Source organism: Elephas maximus, chromosome 14 (assembly GCF_024166365.1).
Source record: "Elephas maximus indicus isolate mEleMax1 chromosome 14, mEleMax1 primary haplotype, whole genome shotgun sequence".
Classification (NCBI taxonomy): Eukaryota; Metazoa; Chordata; class Mammalia; order Proboscidea; family Elephantidae; genus Elephas; species Elephas maximus.
Genome location: NC_064832.1, coordinates 90,348,556 through 90,367,425, shown reverse-complemented (window position 1 = coordinate 90,367,425; position 18,870 = coordinate 90,348,556). Strand labels below are relative to the sequence as shown.

General features: G+C 37.4%; 1 protein-coding gene across 6 annotated transcripts in view; it reads left to right on the top strand.

Moving 5' to 3' along the window:
• UGGT2 (UDP-glucose glycoprotein glucosyltransferase 2) overlaps nt 1-18,870 on the top strand; it is a 186,417-nt gene that overhangs the window by 128,188 nt on the left and 39,359 nt on the right. For all 6 annotated transcript variants that reach the window (XM_049853119.1, XM_049853118.1, XM_049853117.1 and 3 more), the window contains 5 exons: nt 1,741-1,843; nt 4,687-4,766; nt 10,472-10,661; nt 16,296-16,454; nt 16,836-16,921. In XM_049853119.1, the coding sequence (XP_049709076.1) occupies nt 1,741-1,843; nt 4,687-4,766; nt 10,472-10,661; nt 16,296-16,454; nt 16,836-16,921 (618 nt within the window). The remainder of the gene's footprint in view (nt 1-1,740; nt 1,844-4,686; nt 4,767-10,471; nt 10,662-16,295; nt 16,455-16,835; nt 16,922-18,870) is intronic.

Below are 18,870 nucleotides of genomic sequence, written 5' to 3'. Positions count from 1 at the left end.
TGCTCTGGTCCAAGGATGTGGTCTGACTGGCCCCAGTGCTGAGACGGAAATAGTAAGGGCAGTTTACCATAATCCTGTACTTGATTCCTCAGTGATTTCTGAGCCCACATTCTGTATTACAGGGCCTCATTATTTGTAAAAGTGGCTGTACTACTTTCTTGTATACTGTTACGAAGACTCCCTAAGCTCACTCAGCTCTGAAAATGATCAGTTTTAGTAGCTGTCTCTAGAAATACCATTCTTCGTTTATCGAAGAGCTGGTTCTGATTTTTTCCTATCAAGGAAAAAGATGATAATATTTTATAGGCATGGTTCAATTTCATATATAAATTTCTGCATAAATTCACATACTGTTGTGTAATTTCAGAAAATGGATAGGGCCACTTTGAGTTGGGTTTGGTTTTCTGTATATTTATTTGATTGTTTACACAGGGTTATAACTTTGACACTCCTGTGTCTTATTTGGAGCCATTTTATAATACTGGCATGGATTGAATTATGTCCCCCCAAAAATGTGTGTATTAACTTGGTTAGGCCATGATTCACAGTATTCTGTGGTTGCCCTCCATTTTATCCAGGTCACATCCCTTATCCAATGTAAAGAGAGTTTCCCTGGGGTGTGGCCTGCACCATCTTTTACCTCTTTTAAGAGATAAAAGGAAGGCAAACTAGCAGAGAGTTGGGAACCTTATAGCACCAAGAAAGAAGCACCAGGAGCAGAGCCATCCTTTAGACTCAGGGTTCCTGCACAGGGAAGCTCCTAGTGCAGGGGAACATTGACAGAGCCAGTAGAGAGAGAAAACCTTCCCCTGGAGCTGACACCCTGAATTTGGATTTCTAGCCCACTAGACTGTGAGAAAATAAACTTCTGTTTGTTGAAACCCTTCATTTGTAGTACTTCTGTTAGAGCAGCACTAGATAACTAAGACATGCTAAAGAAATGTGCTAGAAGACTCAAATATTTTTGTTGCTGTAATCATAGAGTTGGTTGTTGTTAATTCATCCTAAAAAAAGAGAATTTAAGTGGCTTATAAATATATTTGAATTTGACAAGATAAATTGAAAGTTTTGCCAAAGGAGAGAGAAAAGGGTAGGGGTAAATTGCTATGTATATTTTCAACAACAGAAAAATAAATTATTAAAAAATAAGTCTCAAGAAAACTTTTGGGCATAATAGCTATGTTCATTATCTTGAATGTTTTGATGGTTTGGTGGGTGTATAAGTCAGAAGTTATCAAATTGTACACTTTGAGTATGTGTAGTTTATGACAATATATCTCAACGAATCTGTAATAAAAAGCCATGGCAATTTAATATTTTTGGGACACTAAGTTTAATAGAAGTACTAAATAGTTAACTTTATCATTCTCAGATCTGAGGAAATATATCCAGCTAACACAAAAACACATTGGTTTCTGTTTTTAAATTATAATATCATGTGAGAATATATTTGCAGTTGATTATCAGAGTTTTCACTGTAATAGCATTTTTTTTTTAAAGTGTTGTTTTAGAACATTGAAAAATCATACTTTCATTTATGGTAATTCTGTCAGTTTTATACTATTGGGCAAAACCATTAGACTCAGTTTTTCATTTTCCTGTGTTAAATAAGCTTGACTTTTTGTTAATACTGTGAGGAGCAAAGCCATTTATAAGAATGTGTATAGCTAAGATCATGATTAATTAGGTAATTGCATAAGCTTAATGTATCATCTTTCATCTTATTTTCTATTTTCCTAGCATCATAAAGATAAATCCTCAAGAAAATGATATGTTCTTTGATGTCATTGCTATTGTTGATCCATTGACAAGAGAAACACAGAAGATGGCACAGCTACTAATTGTAAGAGAATATAAAATATTTTTATTTTGCAATTTATAATTAATCTTTTCAAGCCTCTTTTCAAGGACAATTAATTTTTTATTATCTGTGCTCTTGATTCTTTACCTTATCCAGTATGTTAGATTGTTATATTTCAAAGTAGAAAATGGCATGCTAGAGCTCCGCACAGGGTATCATGGCGGTACAGTGTTAGGTGTCTTCCTCATGGTGTGGAGGACGGCTTCTGGAGAAGTTCATGCTCACGCCTAATTAGCTTAAGCTTAAAGAATAGTAAGTGAAGTTAGCCAAAGAGCTGAGGTTGAGGGAAGGGGAAACATGGAGGTTGTGTTAGATAAGTGTGGCCACTGTCACAAAGGCCAAAATAACAGTGTCTTCCACAAGATTGAAGTTTATTTGCCTCATCTAACAGTCCAAGTATAAGCCATCCTGAGTTGATAAGGCAGCTCCATAGTGTGAGGGGCCCGTGCACCTTCTGTCTTATTCAGTAACCCTCATGAAGCAGCTTCTCCCTAGTGGTCTGTGATCACTTGTCCAGCTCCTACCATCATCTCTGTGTTTCTGCCAGCCAGAAAGGGAGAACAAGAACACTACCCCAAAGTTGAACATAGTCCATCCAGTCACCTGGCTACTCCTAGCCACAAGGGAGGCTGGAAATTATCATAAACTGGGTGGCCACGAGCCCTGCAAAAACCTGAGAATCTTTTACAAAAGAAAGTAGGGGAGAATGAGTATTGGGAGGCAGCATTCTCTCAAAGGACATTTTGTGGCTCACCATCTTCCTGAGATCTCCCAAGTTTCAAAAAAGTGTAATGTGGCTTTCACTAGTTAAATTTGGAAGGCTATCTAGTTTTTCCAATGATTTTCAAAATGTTGGGGAGTTGCCTGTTTGACATTGTTTTCAGTGCATTTTTTTAGACACATTTTTAAAAAAATATCCTCAGAAGTTGAAACTTTTTCTCCTTTAACAATTGACTTCACTTTTAGAAACCCGAAAGTAATTACATATTAAGTCTGGTAAGTTGACATAAGTGATGAAGCTGGGTGATACTGGTGTATATTCTTTCAAAATTTTAAAATGCAATTTCTCTCAGTAATTAGTTTGTACTCCCAAATCATATTGAAAAGAGGGCATTATTGCTATCTTTTATGAATATATACGTTAATTTAGACGAATGATTTTGGAAAGACTGTGATTCTAGCTGTTCAGTAGATGACTAGGGCAGACGTAATTCCATAGTTGATTACATTTCCCGTTTTCCTTTAGCGTTCGTATACTTTCAGACCTGAGCTTCTTGAGACATAATGCTGTTCAGATGATTTTTTAGGAAACAGCAATCAGTAATCATATCTATAAGGAGTGAAGCAAGCATGATGCTTTGTAGCACACAGATTCCCTGTTCATGTAAAAACCTACTGCTGTCAAGTCGATTCCGACTCATAGCGATCCCGTAGGGTTTCTGAGGCTGTAAATCTCTACGGAAGTGGACTGCCACTTCCTTCTCCTGAAGAGCTGCTGGTGGTTTTGAACCGTCAGTCTTTGGGTTAGCAGCTGAGTGCTTAACCACTGCACCACCAGGGCTGCTTTTCATATACCAAAAAAAAACCAATCCTATTGATGTCGAGTCAATGCTGACTCATAGCAATCCTATAGAGTCATTACTCAGAAGAAAAATATTGCCTGTATATCAAAGTTTTATGTAAAGGTAGAATTTAGAAATAAGAAATATGGAATTATTGCATTCCCGGTTACGTTAATCAGTAATAACATACTTTGTTACTGAGCACCTCACCTAACATTTCTTTATAGCATAAATTAGTTTATTGGAAGAAATGAATAGTATCTCACTTAACACTTGGGGGAAAACAGTGGAACACAAACCTTCATAGCTGCGAATATGATGAGTAATAGACAGGAAATTAAAACTCAAAGCTCTTAAATCCTTAGTCAGTGTGTTTTAATTCTTTATTATTCCTGTATTCTTTCTCTTGTGCATAAATCTGTTTTTTGGTCTCCCATTACCTGTATGTATCCTTTGGAATCTATTATATTTCAAATCATCACTGATCCGTTGCCTATTTAGAGACCTGACCAGTTGCTGCTGAGTCGATTCTGACTCATATTGACCCTATAGGACAGAGTAGAACTGCCCCATACAATTTTCTAGGCTGTAATCTTTTACAAAAGCAGATTGCCACATTTTTCTCCCACGTGGCGGCTGGTAGGTTCAAACCACCAGTCTTTTGGTTAGCAGTTGAGTGCTCAACCACTGCGCCACCAAGGCTTCTTCATTTGGAGACAGAGTGTATCAAAATTAATAATTCTTCTCCTACTTCTTACGCTCCATGGAAATAAAAAGAAAAGGAAAGAATTTCGTCTGTACATAACCAAGGATTTCTTGCATCTCTTAATTAAAATTTATGGTGAATTTCCAAAAGGTTCAGGGCACCTTTGCCAATGTTGTTGTGAGGTCACCACTTTGTATTTGCAGTGTAAGGTTCAAATAATCATTTTACTTGTTCTTCAATACTAACAAAACTTAGATACTGTGGGGGAAATACCACTTTAGGCAAACAGTAGGCAGCATAACCCTGTGGCATTTAAATCAGTTATATACATTTGATTCATACCTGTGTGATTACTTACTGTGTGACCTTGGGGAAATGACTTAATTTCTCTGTGCTTTTTTTTTTTTAACTGTAACAATAGCTACCTCTAAGAGATGTTATGAGAATCAAATGAGATAGGGAATGTAAAATGTTAATGCAGTGTCTGGTCCATCATAAATGCTCAGAAAATGTTTGCTGTTAATATTACTTAACATCAAATATGGGAATTTTTTTAGGTACTTGACAAGATTATCAACATGAAGGTAAAGTTGTTCATGAACTGTAAGGGTAAGCTTTCAGAAGCCCCTTTAAAGAGGTGAGTTTTCGTTTTACATAATTTCATTGAAAAAGATTTGCAAATACTAAGAGGAAAAAAAGGACCATAATTTTGAAGGTCTTACAGAATGTATTTACCTTAATTTATATCAAAATTAAAATAGCCTAACTTAGTAGATTGATCCAGCCTAATTGTAGAATTTATGCAAATTTATGTTTCTATATAGTTATTTTTGGAAATACGATTTAGGAACATGCATTTATAAATATGTAAATGTGAAATAAACTGTTTTGGGCTTAGCTGTACCTTCAGTACTTCTCTAGAGCTGAGTTATCAAAATGATCTTTTGTATTATCATATTTACTGTTCTGGGGTATTGGGATGCAGTGAGTTTAGAATAATATGTCAATGATACAGAAAATACTTATCATTATTTATAAATATTCAGGATTAATACTGTCATGCTGTTGAAATAACAGTGTCTCTCAAGCGGGGACAAAAATAATGCCCTTCTTTTTTCTGAATCAGAATCGCTATTATGGTGAGTCACTCTTACTGATAAGAATATACACTATCCATTAGATGTGATGAGGTAGAAAAAAGGATGTGAACCAGTGGACCAGTACATAGCTTAGTGAGTCTTGTCAGTATGCTTTTCTCTGTATAATTCTGTTAGGTCACTAAACAGAAAATACATACACATGTGGAGCGGGTAGAAAAACATGACCACGTGATCATCTCAGCAGATACAGAAAAAGCATTTGGCAAAATCCAACACTCTTTCATGATAAAAACTCAACACACTGGAAGAAAAGGGAATCCTTCTATCTGATGAGGGGAATTTACAAAAATTCCACAGCTAACATCATGCCTAATGGTAAAAGACTCAGTGCTTTCCCCCTAAGATCATGAAAAAGACAAGGATGTCCACTCTCACCCCTGTTCAGCATTGTTACGGAGGTTCTAATCACACCAGTTAGGCAAGAAAATGAAATAAAAGACGTCCGGATTGAAAATGAAGAGGTAAACTATATCTGTTTGCAGGTGACATGATCTTATATATAGAAAATCATAAAGACTCCAGTAAAAAAACTATTAATGTTAATAAACAATTTCAGCAAGATTGTAGGATACAAGATCAATTTACATAAACTGATTATATTTCTATACACTCTGATGAACAGTTTGTAAATAAATTAACACAATTCCGTTTATAGAATTGTTACAAAGACTAAAATATTTGGGAATAAATTTAACAAAAGAAGCACAAAATTTTATACTCAGAAAACTACAAAACATTGTTGAAGTAAGTTAAAGATCTAAATAAATGGGAAAATATCCTGTATTCATGAATTGAAAGATGTTATATTGTTAAGGTGGCAACACTCCTCAAATTGACCTGCAGAGTCATTGCAATGCCTATCGATATCCCAGCTGACATCTTTGTAGAAACTGACAGCAGACCCTGAAATTCACATAGAAATGAAAGGGACCTTCGGTACCCAAAATAATCTTGAGAAAGAACAAATTTGGAAAACTCACACTTACTGATTTTGAAACCACAAAGCAATAGTAATCAAGACAATAGTGTGGTACTGGGATAAGGGTAGACATATAAAAAAATATATATATATAGATCAATGAAAAAGAATTGAGAGCCCAGAAATAAAGCAGTGTACATGTGGTCAACTGGTTTTCAACATGAATGCAAAGTCCATTCACTGAGAAAGATTTGTTGTATCAAAAAATGATGGTGGACAACTGGATAGCCATATGAAAAAGAATGAAACTGGACCCTTACCTCACAGCATATAGAAAAATGAATCAAAGACCTAGTGTGAGAACTAAAAATATAATACTCTTAGAAAACACAGGAGTAAATATTCATGATTTTGGAATAGGTAATGGCTTATTAGATATGATTCCAAAGGCACAGATTACAAAAGAAGAAACAGATATATTGGACTTCATCAAAATTAAATACTTCTGTGTTATCAGAGACACTATCAAGGCTATCAAGAAAGTGAAAGTATATTACCAAGAAAGCGAAAAGGAAATCCACAGACTAGGATAAAATATTTGCAAATCGTATTTGATAAGGGACTTGTATCTAGAATATATGAAGAATTCTTGTTACCAGGAGGTCTCCCCAAACCTCTGTGGGATTAGTCATTTGTATTTTCAATTTCAAGGCAGCCCAGCCAATTTTCTTAGATGGATTGCAGTTCCACCAGTCACAGGGCAGACTGCTGCCAACTAATCCTCTTATGCAGATCGCAGTTCCTTCCACCAGTCACTTGATGGGTTTTGGCCCAACCAGTCCTCTTAGGCACCTCAATAAAATGACAAATAGCCCAATTTTAAAATGGGAAAAGGATATGAACAGACATTTCTCCAATGAAGATACGCAAATAGTAAGCACATGAAAAGATGCTCTACATCATTAGTCATCAGGAAAATGCAAATCAAAATTGCAATGAGAAAATGATACCAAGAAGCAAGATGTGTTGCACACACATGTTGCCTGAAAGTTCCAAGCAACAATAAGACTGATAGGATGAGAATTCCACTCAGTGACAGCAACTGCTTCATGGGTGCTACATCCACCCAGTGTCATCAAGACAGATACACAAGACACTCACAAAAGTGTTGGCAAATGAAAGCCATTGTTATTCATAAAAACCAAACAGTAAACAATGGGAACAGATTTATGGTGGACTGGTCTTCCCCACCCTGCTACTCATGACCTACTTCATAGGAAAGGGACCATTTACATTTCAAAGGGCACTCACTTATCTTTCCCAAAAACTGATGTCCATTTTTATGTCACTGGGTAGGCATGCCGTGTCTCGCACGTCAGCAGGTACACCGTGTTTCAGGTGCTGGGTTTGCACTGCCGCTGCCTCCCTCTGAGTCTTACGGTGCTGCCCAAGCTCCACAAACTCCTGTCATGCTGCTCAGGGCTGCACGCCGTTTGCTGCTGGGCTTCTTGCCACCAGCTCTGCCTTGCTACGGGCAGATCCCCTGCACCGGGTCTCCCAGGCCTCTATACTCAGTTCTGCTGTGCTGGTTGTCTCTTTAGTCCTGCTGTCACCACTCTTGCCACTGCCATTTATCGTGGTCTTCAGTGTTACAGCCCTTGTGCACAGCTTTTTACTGGGTCTGAGAGTTTCTCAGTACGGGAACCCAGTGTCCAAAAGGCACGCTCCCCTCCAGACTCTTGTTAGCAAGAGGTTCCCCCATACCTCTGTGGGATTGGTCATTTGTATTGTCAGTTTCAAGGCAGCCCGACCAATTTTCTTAGATGGATTGCAGTTCAACCAGTCACTCAGCAGATTGGTGCCAACTAACCCTCTTCTGCAGATTGCAGTTCCATCAGTCGCTTAGTGGATTTCAGCCCAAGCAATCCTCTTAGGCAATTGCAACCCCAGGCTCAGAAAGGCCACATTAGGGAACACATTGTACCCTACATGATGATGGTATAAGCAGTTGCTTGTTCCCGCTTCCCACAACAAAAAGAGAAGAACACAAAACAACAGAAAGTGGTGGAACCAATGGTCGCAGAACTCTGAAAACCAGTTAGAAACCATCTAAGCAAACGCTGAATCAAGAAAAAGCCAACTGTCAAATGGTAGGAAAACTTTTCTCTCTGCCATGGACACTCTTCTCCCTCCCTGCCTCTGCGGCAGCAAAGGCTGTATTAGTGCTGGTGGCGCCAGCTGTGAACCAGGAACTACACTCTCTTTTGTCTCAGGAATGTGAAGCACACGCTTAGCTTTTGCTGGCAGACTGTTGTGTTTGACTTTTCATATCTGTCTCAGTGTTCCTGAAGGACTGAGGATGCTCAGTCCTCTCCATCTAGCCAGCTTTCACATTTCTATGGAACTGAGGCAGGAGAGCAGCTAGCAAGGCCCACAGTTGTGACCACCCTGAATTAAAAAAAAAAAAATTACCCAGGATTAATTAGTTATTGAAGCAAACAATGAGTTTCTAAAGGCTGAAGGAGAATGGCTGGTGTGTGGGTTTTTTGCAGAATTTAGAGTTTTAAAAAATACCATGTAGCTATGCAGAGTGGTGGATTAAGTCCAGCCCTTCAGTAAAACATTATTTCCCTTGAAAGAACACTTGGAACCAACTATTTTGGAACCCTGGAGCCAGATAAGACACTTAAATCAACCAGGGGCATATCGATAGAGACACAAGCTGCTGTATCTTTGTTAGATGAACCGCATGCACCAACCAGCTACCATTCCCCCGTTCAGCTTCACCGCAGTGGCATTTCTAGAGTAGCTGGCTGGTGTCAACATGGGCAGTGAGAACCTTGTCCTCTAATGATTTAGAGTTTCAGAGTTTGCATAGTTGGGTTGGTGCCCTGAGGGATGGGTGCAGACCAGTGCAGTAGTTTCAGCCCACTAGCAGGAGTGGGTGTTCCCTGCAGGCAGATCCAAAGGGCCACTGACATAAAGTCAAGTGACTGACTGACTACAGAGATAAAAGAGCTAAAACACACACTTGGCAAAAATTAGCTTGGAAAAGTTACTAAACAGTCAGCTGAAGCCTATGTTGAGTAATAACAGCAGTCCCTGACGAATCAGTCAGATATTTTCTGTTCTCTATTGTTTTTTTACCTGAAGTACAAGGAAATCTCCTTTGAAACAGTCGTTGAGAATTCGCTTCAGAACAGAGTCCTTGATATCCACACACATTTAGGAGGGCAGTATTTACAAAAATACCTATGGGAGGTTGCTGAGCATATTGCTTATTACAGCCCCCAGTGACTGGAAATAATCATTGCAACCCCTGGTGAAGGAGAAGAATCTGAGTTCCAGAGTTACCTATGATAATATTCAGATGTCCTAGTTTCAACAGAGAATCACAAGGCATACAAAGAAACAGGAAAGAGTGGCCCAATCAAAAGAAAAATACAAAAAGACATAAATTGTTCCTGTGGAATCCTGAATAATGGGCAGGTTAGAGGACTTAAAAATAATAGTATTAAAAATTAATATTAAGTATTAAAATAATATTAAAAGAACTAAAGGAAATCAGGAAAATGATACAAGAACAAAACAAGAATTCCAGTGAAGAGGTAGAAGCTATAAAATAGAACCAAACAAATATTGGTGCCGAAAGATGCAGTAAATAAAATTAAAAATCATTGGAAGGACTCAGTAGCAAGTTTAAACTATGATCAGAAACAGAAAACGACAAGTGTTGACGAGGATGTGGAGAAATTCAAACCCTCATCCACTGCTCCTGAGATTGTTAAGTGGTACAGCTGCTATAGAAAACAATTTGGTGGTTCTTCAAAAAGTTAAGCATAAAGTTACCATCTGACCCTACAATTCCACTTACTTTCTGGTTATCATTTGTCTTCATATTATTAGTGGTGCTAAGAACTGATAAAATGACTGAAAAATAGACCATGGTTAAATTTATAAAAGGACCAGCGAGTAAATGCAGATCATCCGTCAGTTAAACTACTGGAGTCTGCGTAAGTCAGTGTATTTTAAAGGGATTTTAATCATGTTTATTAAGGAATTATTAACAAGGCTATATAATATGCATGCTCTTAAATACAAATTACAAGCATTAGCTCTTCTCCATTATAGTGTGTTTATAGTTTGTTTTATACCTAAGACTCCCTGACTATGTCTTTAAGCCATTTTCTGTTGTAAAGTGTGTTAGAAGAAATAATAATCTCAGTTTTGGTCACAGTATTTTTATTTATGTTCTATCAACAGCTTTTACCGTTTTGTTCTGGAACCAGAACTGATGCCAGGGGGCAATGACATTCACTCTGTTGGACCAGTGGCAAAATTCCTGGATATCCCTGAATCACCCCTTCTAACCCTAAACATGATTACTCCAGAAGGCTGGTTGGTTGAAACAGTACACAGCAACTGTGACCTTGATAATATTCACTTAAAGGATGTAAGTTAGTGTGTGGGGTCACATAAAGAAAGGGGAATAGGATAAATCCTTACCAGCTGTTGTAATTACAGCCAGTGAGTGATGACAGGATGGATGCTTGCCGGAGTTCAGCCAGTGAGTGATCACAGGACAGACGCTCACCAGAGCTCAGCCAGTGAGTGATGGCAGGGTGGACACTCACCAGAGTTCGGCCAGTGCGTGATGACAGGATGGACGCTCACCAGAGCTCAGCCAGTGAGTGATCACAAGACGGACACTCACCAGAGTTCAGCCAGTGAGTGATCACAGGACGGACGCTCACCAGAATTCAGCCAGTGAGTGATCATAGGACGGATGCTCACCATAGTTCAGCCAGTGAGTGATCACAGGACGGACGCTCACCAGAACTCAGCCAGTGAGTGCTGACAGGACGGACGCTCACCAGAGTTCAGCCAGTGAGTGATCACAAGACGGACGCTCACCAGAGTTCAGCCAGTGAGTGATCACAGAACGGACGCTCACCAGAATTCAGCCAGTGAGTGATCATAGGACGGACGCTCACCATAGTTCAGCCAGTGAGTGATCACAGGACGGACGCTCACCAGAGCTCAGCCAGTGAGTGATGGCAGGGTGGACACTCACCAGAGTTCGGCCAGTGCGTGATGACAGGACAGACGCTCACCAGAGCTCAGCCAGTGAGTGATCACAAGACGGACACTCACCAGAGTTCAGCCAGTGAGTGATCACAGGACGGACGCTCACCAGAATTCAGCCAGTGAGTGATCATAGGACGGACGCTCACCATAGTTCAGCCAGTGAGTGATCACAAGACGGACGCTCACCAGAGTTCAGCCAGTGAGTGATCATAGGACGGATGCTCACCATAGTTCAGCCAGTGAGTGATCATAGGACGGACGCTCACCAGAACTCAGCCAGTGAGTGCTGACAGGACGGACGCTCACCAGAGTTCAGCCAGTGAGTGATCACAAGATGGACGCTCACCAGAGTTCAGCCAGTGAGTGATCACAGAACGGACGCTCACCAGAATTCAGCCAGTGAGTGATCACAGGACGGACACTGTACTAGAGTTCAGCCAGTGAGTGATCACAGGACGGATGCTCACCAGAATTTTCTTCTTTATGCTTCTAGGTGCTGATTCAGTCTTTCCATTAATTCTTAAGTTTCCTTAACTTCCCAAACCAGTATCTCTGTATTTCCAGGTTTCCAGATTTGTTCAACTTTTTTATTGCTTAAGACAACTAGTTATAAAATGCTACTCTAAAATGAACGATGTAGAAATAGGGGATGGATTCCTGACAGTTTAGGGCAACATCATTAAGTATCTGTTTTGCCCTTCGTATTTTGTTTTTAACTCAGAGAGGAAGTTTCACCTCAAATTTTGTTTTGCCTCACAGCTTACAGCCAGAGAAAGCAATCCTGACTAGATTAGGGTAGAAAGCAGAAAACGAAGTTTACTCATACACTTTAGGCTGGGGACATCTCCTCACCTTGCCCCTGGCTGGTATGTCATCAGACATCTTCCCCAACTGTTGTCAGTCAGTCCACGGCACAAAGGAGAGGAGATTTTCAAATTATACTGACTCTTGTTAAACATCGAACTCAGAATGGGAAAAGAAATTCAGAAGCCACAAAAAACAAATGTTTTAGGAATGTTTACCTAGAGACTGGTATCTAGAAACTGGGTAGAAAATACTCCCTTCTCCTTATTTGTCTCCTGCTTGCCTAGCTCTGCACAGCCTCTTTCTTTAAGTGACTTTTCCTTTAAAGTCTACCATTGCCTTGGCCCAGGCATAAACATTTTACCTGGGATAATTGAGCTAAGATTGTTCTTGATGTTTGTTCTTGTGCTTCTCATATGCTACTACTTGTCTAGAGATTTTCTTTCTAGACAAATTTTTTCTCTTCCACTCGTGAGTAGATTTTGTGGTGCCCTATTGACTTCCTTGAAACATAATTTCATCAATAACCCCAACGTTAACAGAAAAATAACCTAAAACTCAGTCATAGCAACCTTCTGAAATCAGTCCTTCAAAGCCAAGGAGCAAAATAGGAAGGCAGCAAAATAATACAATCCATTAGGAAAAAATCCTCAAATTACCAAAATCATCTAGAAACTAAATGAGGGTACTGTGGCAAGAAGTTGGAAAATATTCCTGTTTTCACCATGGTCGATCAGGTCTCTGAAAGGAGGGTCTGTTGGGTTTTTATTAAGAGCATAGCAATATATATCAAGATAACTTTAAAGACTCTAACCAAAAGTGTGGAAAATTTATAGTAGGAGAATTAGTACAGTTTAGTGTAGATCTTTAAATTCAGTGTGCTGATGAAAAATTTCAGCAGCTATTAAGCAATTAATAGAGATTAAACATTTTTTGCTGTGAGTGGCCATAACAGCAATGTCTTTTTAGAAGCTATTTGGTAACCTTTAAAAAATGAGTAGTAGCTCTAATTCTAAGAAGTCTAAATACAGGGAGATAATTTCCTATATCTTCATAGATAAGGTGAATAGATAGAAATTATAAATTCCAGTAGCTGTTAACTGCCTCTAAGTCTATCCTTTTGTACTGTGTGCTGTACACACTGTAGAATACCGTCTGTAACTATCCTACAGGAATGTAAAATAACAACATGAAGACATCTGCTCCAGTGGCAAGAATGACTTGTGAGTAAAGGAAAAAAAAATGCACCTTAGTAAAAATTAGACTAGAAATGAGAGATTTGTCACTACACACTAGATTGCATAGCACTCCTTGCTGCATCTAATTCCTGAGCACTCTGTAAATACTTGAAAAAAGCTTGATCCACAAAATTCTCCCTTATTTGGACTTTGTTCAGAATATTGTAGCTTCAAAGACTTTATGGTAAACCAAGGTTAATGACATAATTAAACGTGACAGAAGTAGTTAGAGGAAAGCTTAAAATGAGACAATTACTTTTACCTGGGGTTCAGATGTGGCTCTTCTTAGAGCTTGTTACAGTAAAGCTGCACCCAAAGACTTTCCAGTTCTACCTGATGTCTGAAAGATATCAACATACTTGAAACAGCAGTGGTTGTTTGTGCAGTAAAGAGGGAAAGACAAGTAGAAGATTGCTGAAGGAAAATGGGATATGGTTATATTTAAAATAATCATAGAAAAATGTATTTGTCCTTTCTGAAATACAAATAGTTTAGATAGCAGTTTTATAGTTGAGACATTTATAATTAGTCTAATTGCCAGAGAATTTGTATCTGATGGACAAAATCTTGATATAGATGCTAATGGATGCTGTAATTTGGATGAAGAAAACTGGATAAACACCATTCATCTTAGGCTCAGTTTATTCTCTTGTTGTATAGGGTATGAAATTTATATCTCGAACCATCAAGCATTTACAAAATATAGTAGAGAGTTTTTGTCCCCTTTGCAAAACTGATCGATTTAAACCAAACTCAAAAAAGGTATAAATTTATATAGCAGAATATTTACAGTGCCTTGTTTTCCTCAAACCACCAGAATCATCTAAAACAAGTAAATTCTTCTAGTATCACTTTCCTGGGAGTCTTGCTCATCCCCAGTCCCAGACAGATTTAGCCTTCAAATACCTTCAGACCAGACACAAGAAAAAGACGTAGTTCATGATTTACCCGTTCCACCCCCAGACAGTCTGTCAGTGTCCAAACCACAGATATGTGTTATGACGTTACTCATTTCTGAGAACGTGTCACTGAAATTACAGAAAATTATATTTATTAACAAAAATACTGAAGTAACAAGTGAGATTTGAAGGTGATTGTTAATAAGCCCAAATATTAATCTTTTTATAATGAAAGTACTCTTTTTTAAAAGGCAGAAACTGACCATTAGCCATAGAAGAATAATACAGTAAGCACCTCTACTTAGAAAAATTAATATGCTTCCAAAGTTATATTTGAGAGATATAAAATTCATGTCTCATATCAAGGTACTGTTTATAACAGATAAGTATAAAGAAAAGGTGTAAACCTGAACATCAAAAAAGATCACTAGCTTTCATAGTCTTGCTAAAAAGTAAGCCTTTAAAATAAGAACTAATTTAACTTAATTACCTTCATGAAATGATTAGGAAACTTCATTCACGAGAAAGAATTCTATAAAATGAAGTGTTTTTGATGTTGCTATTTGAATAGGTCGGTAGAATTGGTATCTGTTGTACAAATACATAAGGAAAAGAGAAACTTTTACATTAATATATTATAAAATAAAGAAGGTGTTATCATTCACTAACTGGCTGAATATACTTGGATCTCTTCCCTAATACCTAATTCATAATAAAAAAAATCAATCTTTACCTCACAAACACTTTGGGGTACAGTTCTCTCATCTGTCAAATGAGGGAGTTGAACTGGACGATTTCTACAACCTCTTCATAACTTTTATAATCTCATATTCTCATCTTCAGAGACTGTCCCTTGTAAGTCTGTCCATCCAGGCAGACTACTGTCAGGACTGTGAGTGCAGGTTAATTAAGCATGTGAAATTCAGCACTAGGATAGTTAGAATGCTGCAGGTATAATGTAGAATCCACCAAAAGTTGTTAAAAAAACTCTGTCTTCAGAGAAGTTACTTATTTCTTGTTTTTAAGGACAGTAACATTCTAAGACCTGTACAGGAAAAAGAAACGCTGTACCACAAGTACTATAATTATTTCTGAGTTAATTACAATCATGAGAAAACAACTCTAAATTATAGAATATTTCTGTACTCTGTATCCTGTACACACGAAACAATAATGTCAAAAAGCTCATATAATGAAGTAAGACTAGCTATAGATAACATCACTGTTTTTAATCTGCTCAACCAAATTCTCAAACTGTGTAAAAACCACTTACTGTTTATTTTCTTATTTGGTTATATTTGTTGTTCATATGAAGTAAAGAAAAAGCTTTATCCCTAAAGTATTTATTATAACATGATTTGTAACAGAGGAAAAACTAGAAACAATTGTGTTGTCCAGCAGTTTAAAAGGATATTTACAAAGACAAGGACATATTCTTAGAAAACCACGTTTAGTCAAAAAGCAGGTTACACTTTCTTAGGAGAAAAATTTATGGAAAAAAAGGAATAGAAATCAGTACACTGGTATATATACAGATATTTCAGCCTGTAGGTGATTTCTGTTTTATCTTCTTTCCACTTACATTATGTCGAATTTTCTTTAATGTGCATGTGTTACTTTGAGTGAAAACAAGCACTAATAATTTAGATTTACAAGAAAGTCAGTAGATGATAACTGACTTTCTTGAAGAGGAAGCTTTAGGGCAATACAACATCAAACTGGAGCGGATTCTTTGAGGAGTTTGCCAGCTGAGTTTGCGTTGAAGAGACCCTTCAAATACTACACGTTACAGAGCATCCATCCATCCTCACACTTTCCTCTTGTTGGCTCATATACCACGATGTTGGGGTAGAGCTCATGTCACGGGAAAGAAAAAAAATTAGCCTGAATTTTGATCTTCAAGAAATTAATTTCACTAAAAGTTCATTCATGTGTCAAAGAAAGATATGAAATTGCTCACTTAAATGTGTTGGCTAATATTACGATATTCACATTTTCTATTATGAAATTTGTATCATGAGGATTACTAATAGCAGAAACGATGTGTTTCCTGCACAGGTTGAGAAAACTGTTAGAGCAGAGTACGAGCTGGAGTACCTGCTACTTGAAGGACATTGCTTTGATACAAGGACAGAACAACCCCCTCGGGGTCTGCAGTTTACACTAGGCACGAAAAATAAACCTGTTGTGGTTGATACAATAGTGATGGCCAATCTTGTAAGTATTACAAACATTTGATTAGTAAGATTTAATTAGATGTTTTGGTAAATCCTCCAAGTTTTTATAATAGTAAGGCGAAATAATCTTTATGCTGCTATAGCTGAACAGCAATGCAGCAAACAAAATGAAGTCCTTGAATAAGGTAATCAAATCAAACAAAAGTCAGGGGAGTCATACTTGTAGGATATACTTTTACAGGTAACTATAAAAATCCTCTTCCTTGAAATTCAATCATAGAATTCATTCATTCCACAGTTAGTAATCATTTCTAACAAATCATTTCATCGTTTCTTGGATGAGTCATGTATGATCTTTCTTGAACAATTGGATATATTTTTAGACCTTTAACTCTGTGTTCAATTTTTCTTGTCATAAAAGGGATATTTTCAATTAAAAGCAAACCCAGGTGCTTGGATACTGAAATTACGCCAAGGAAAATCTGAGGATATTTATCAAATAGTTGGGTGAGTTATACAAACCACTTTTAAATAGGTTTTCAGTGATACAACCAAGATCGTTAAAACAACTGAAATATCCAAAAATACCATTACTGTAAAAACTACTTATAAAATCATAATATCTGCCCTATCATTGTTTTATTATAAAAATGTATAATGTATGTCTATATATCTTGTTCTTAACTCTATCTTCTTTACTTTCTATTTTTTATAGATTTTTTCCATGAATTAGCATAATTCATATATTTATTATTTAATGACCATAGAGTATGTGTTATACTTTATATAACAAAGCCAATACCCATTGGCTTAAAACCACAATTAGCTTCTACTACATATCTGATAGAATGGCTAAAGTTAAGAAGATGGACAGTAACAAGTATTAAGCGAGAATATAGAGCAACAAGAACCAGCATACACTGCTGGAGGGAATGTACAGTGATACAACTACTTTGGAAGAGTTTGTCCTTTTCCTAAAAATGTAAACATGTATCTACATACATATGATTCATCCATTCCACTCATAGGTATTTATCCAAGAGAAAAGGAGATACATGTCCATACAAAGACTCGTGTATTAAAGTTCGTAGAAGCTTTATTTGTAATTGCCAGAAGCTGGAGGCAACCTAAATGTCAGCAAATGAAAGGATAAGCAAATTGTGGTATATCCATACACGGAATACTATCCAGCACTAAAAAGGACTAAATTATTGATGCATGTGCCAACATGGATGAATCTTAAAGTAATTATGCTGAGTGAAAGAAGCAAGACAAAAAAATGCATCTTGTATGATTCCTTTTATAAGTTATGAAACAGTAGGCAGTACAATCTATAGGTCAGAAAGCAGATCATTGGTTGCTTGGGGATAGAGGGAAGCTGGGCAGGTAGAGGTAGAGGGCGGTCCCCCACCCCACCCCAGTGCTGTTGAGTCGATTCCGAGAGGGCGGTACTGGTGATAAATACAGGTGAGCGATTCAGCCGTCCTTGCCCTTTTGCAACTTATTGCAGTGCGAAAGATGGTTAAGAAAGTTAGTTATTACTGTACATTGTATGTGCTATAAAAGAGTGATGTGGTGATACAGAATATAAGCAGAATACACTGTTATATTTATATTTACCCTTCCAAAGCCTTGGTTTCAAGGCATAATTCAGGAACTAGTCATACACTGCCTCAGCTTCTTTGATCTTGTACAAACTGCACTGCCAAGAACTCAGTGTTTCTGTATCTTCCGCTGCTGTTTCACCATTTTTATTTTGTATTTTTGCAAAGGAAAAGTCCTTTGGAACTAGATCAGGTGTGATTCCAATCTTTTCTGTATCACTAACAAACTAATTATCTGTGTAACCTTGGATGAGTATCTTAACCATTTGGAGCCTTCATTTCCTCATCAATAAAAGTGGATAATCCTACCTGCTTTGTGGGGTTTTGGTAAGGACTAAATAAGATAATTATCATAAAATGCATGTCATGCACATAGAGTGAATATCTGTTTTCTCCCCTCTTGTGCCTTCTTCTTTACAAGTGTCAGTTACAGAATATCAGTACATTGTAGAAAACCGTGCATTAGATTAGGTTCTATTTTATCTTCTTTACCATTGTGCTATGCATGCACAGTCCATAAATGGAAGTTCATGGGGAAAAAACGGTCCTTGATGTTGTATGGTAACTGTCACTAACATATTAGTGGAAACTAATTTTTCTCACAGTTAGGCAACTTTTGGTAATAGAAATAATTTCTAATTTGTATCACCTGTAAACAATAAAACCATATACTTTCTCAGTAATAATTTACTTAACTTCAAATGTGATTAACTTTAAATGTCACTAGATATTTAGAATGGAAAAAACGAAAATGAGAGTGTGGTATTCTGGAGCAATTCCTTTGAAACTAAAGAACTAGTAATGAAAAACAGGACAATGTAAAATATAGCGAAAGTAGAAATTCTGTTTATC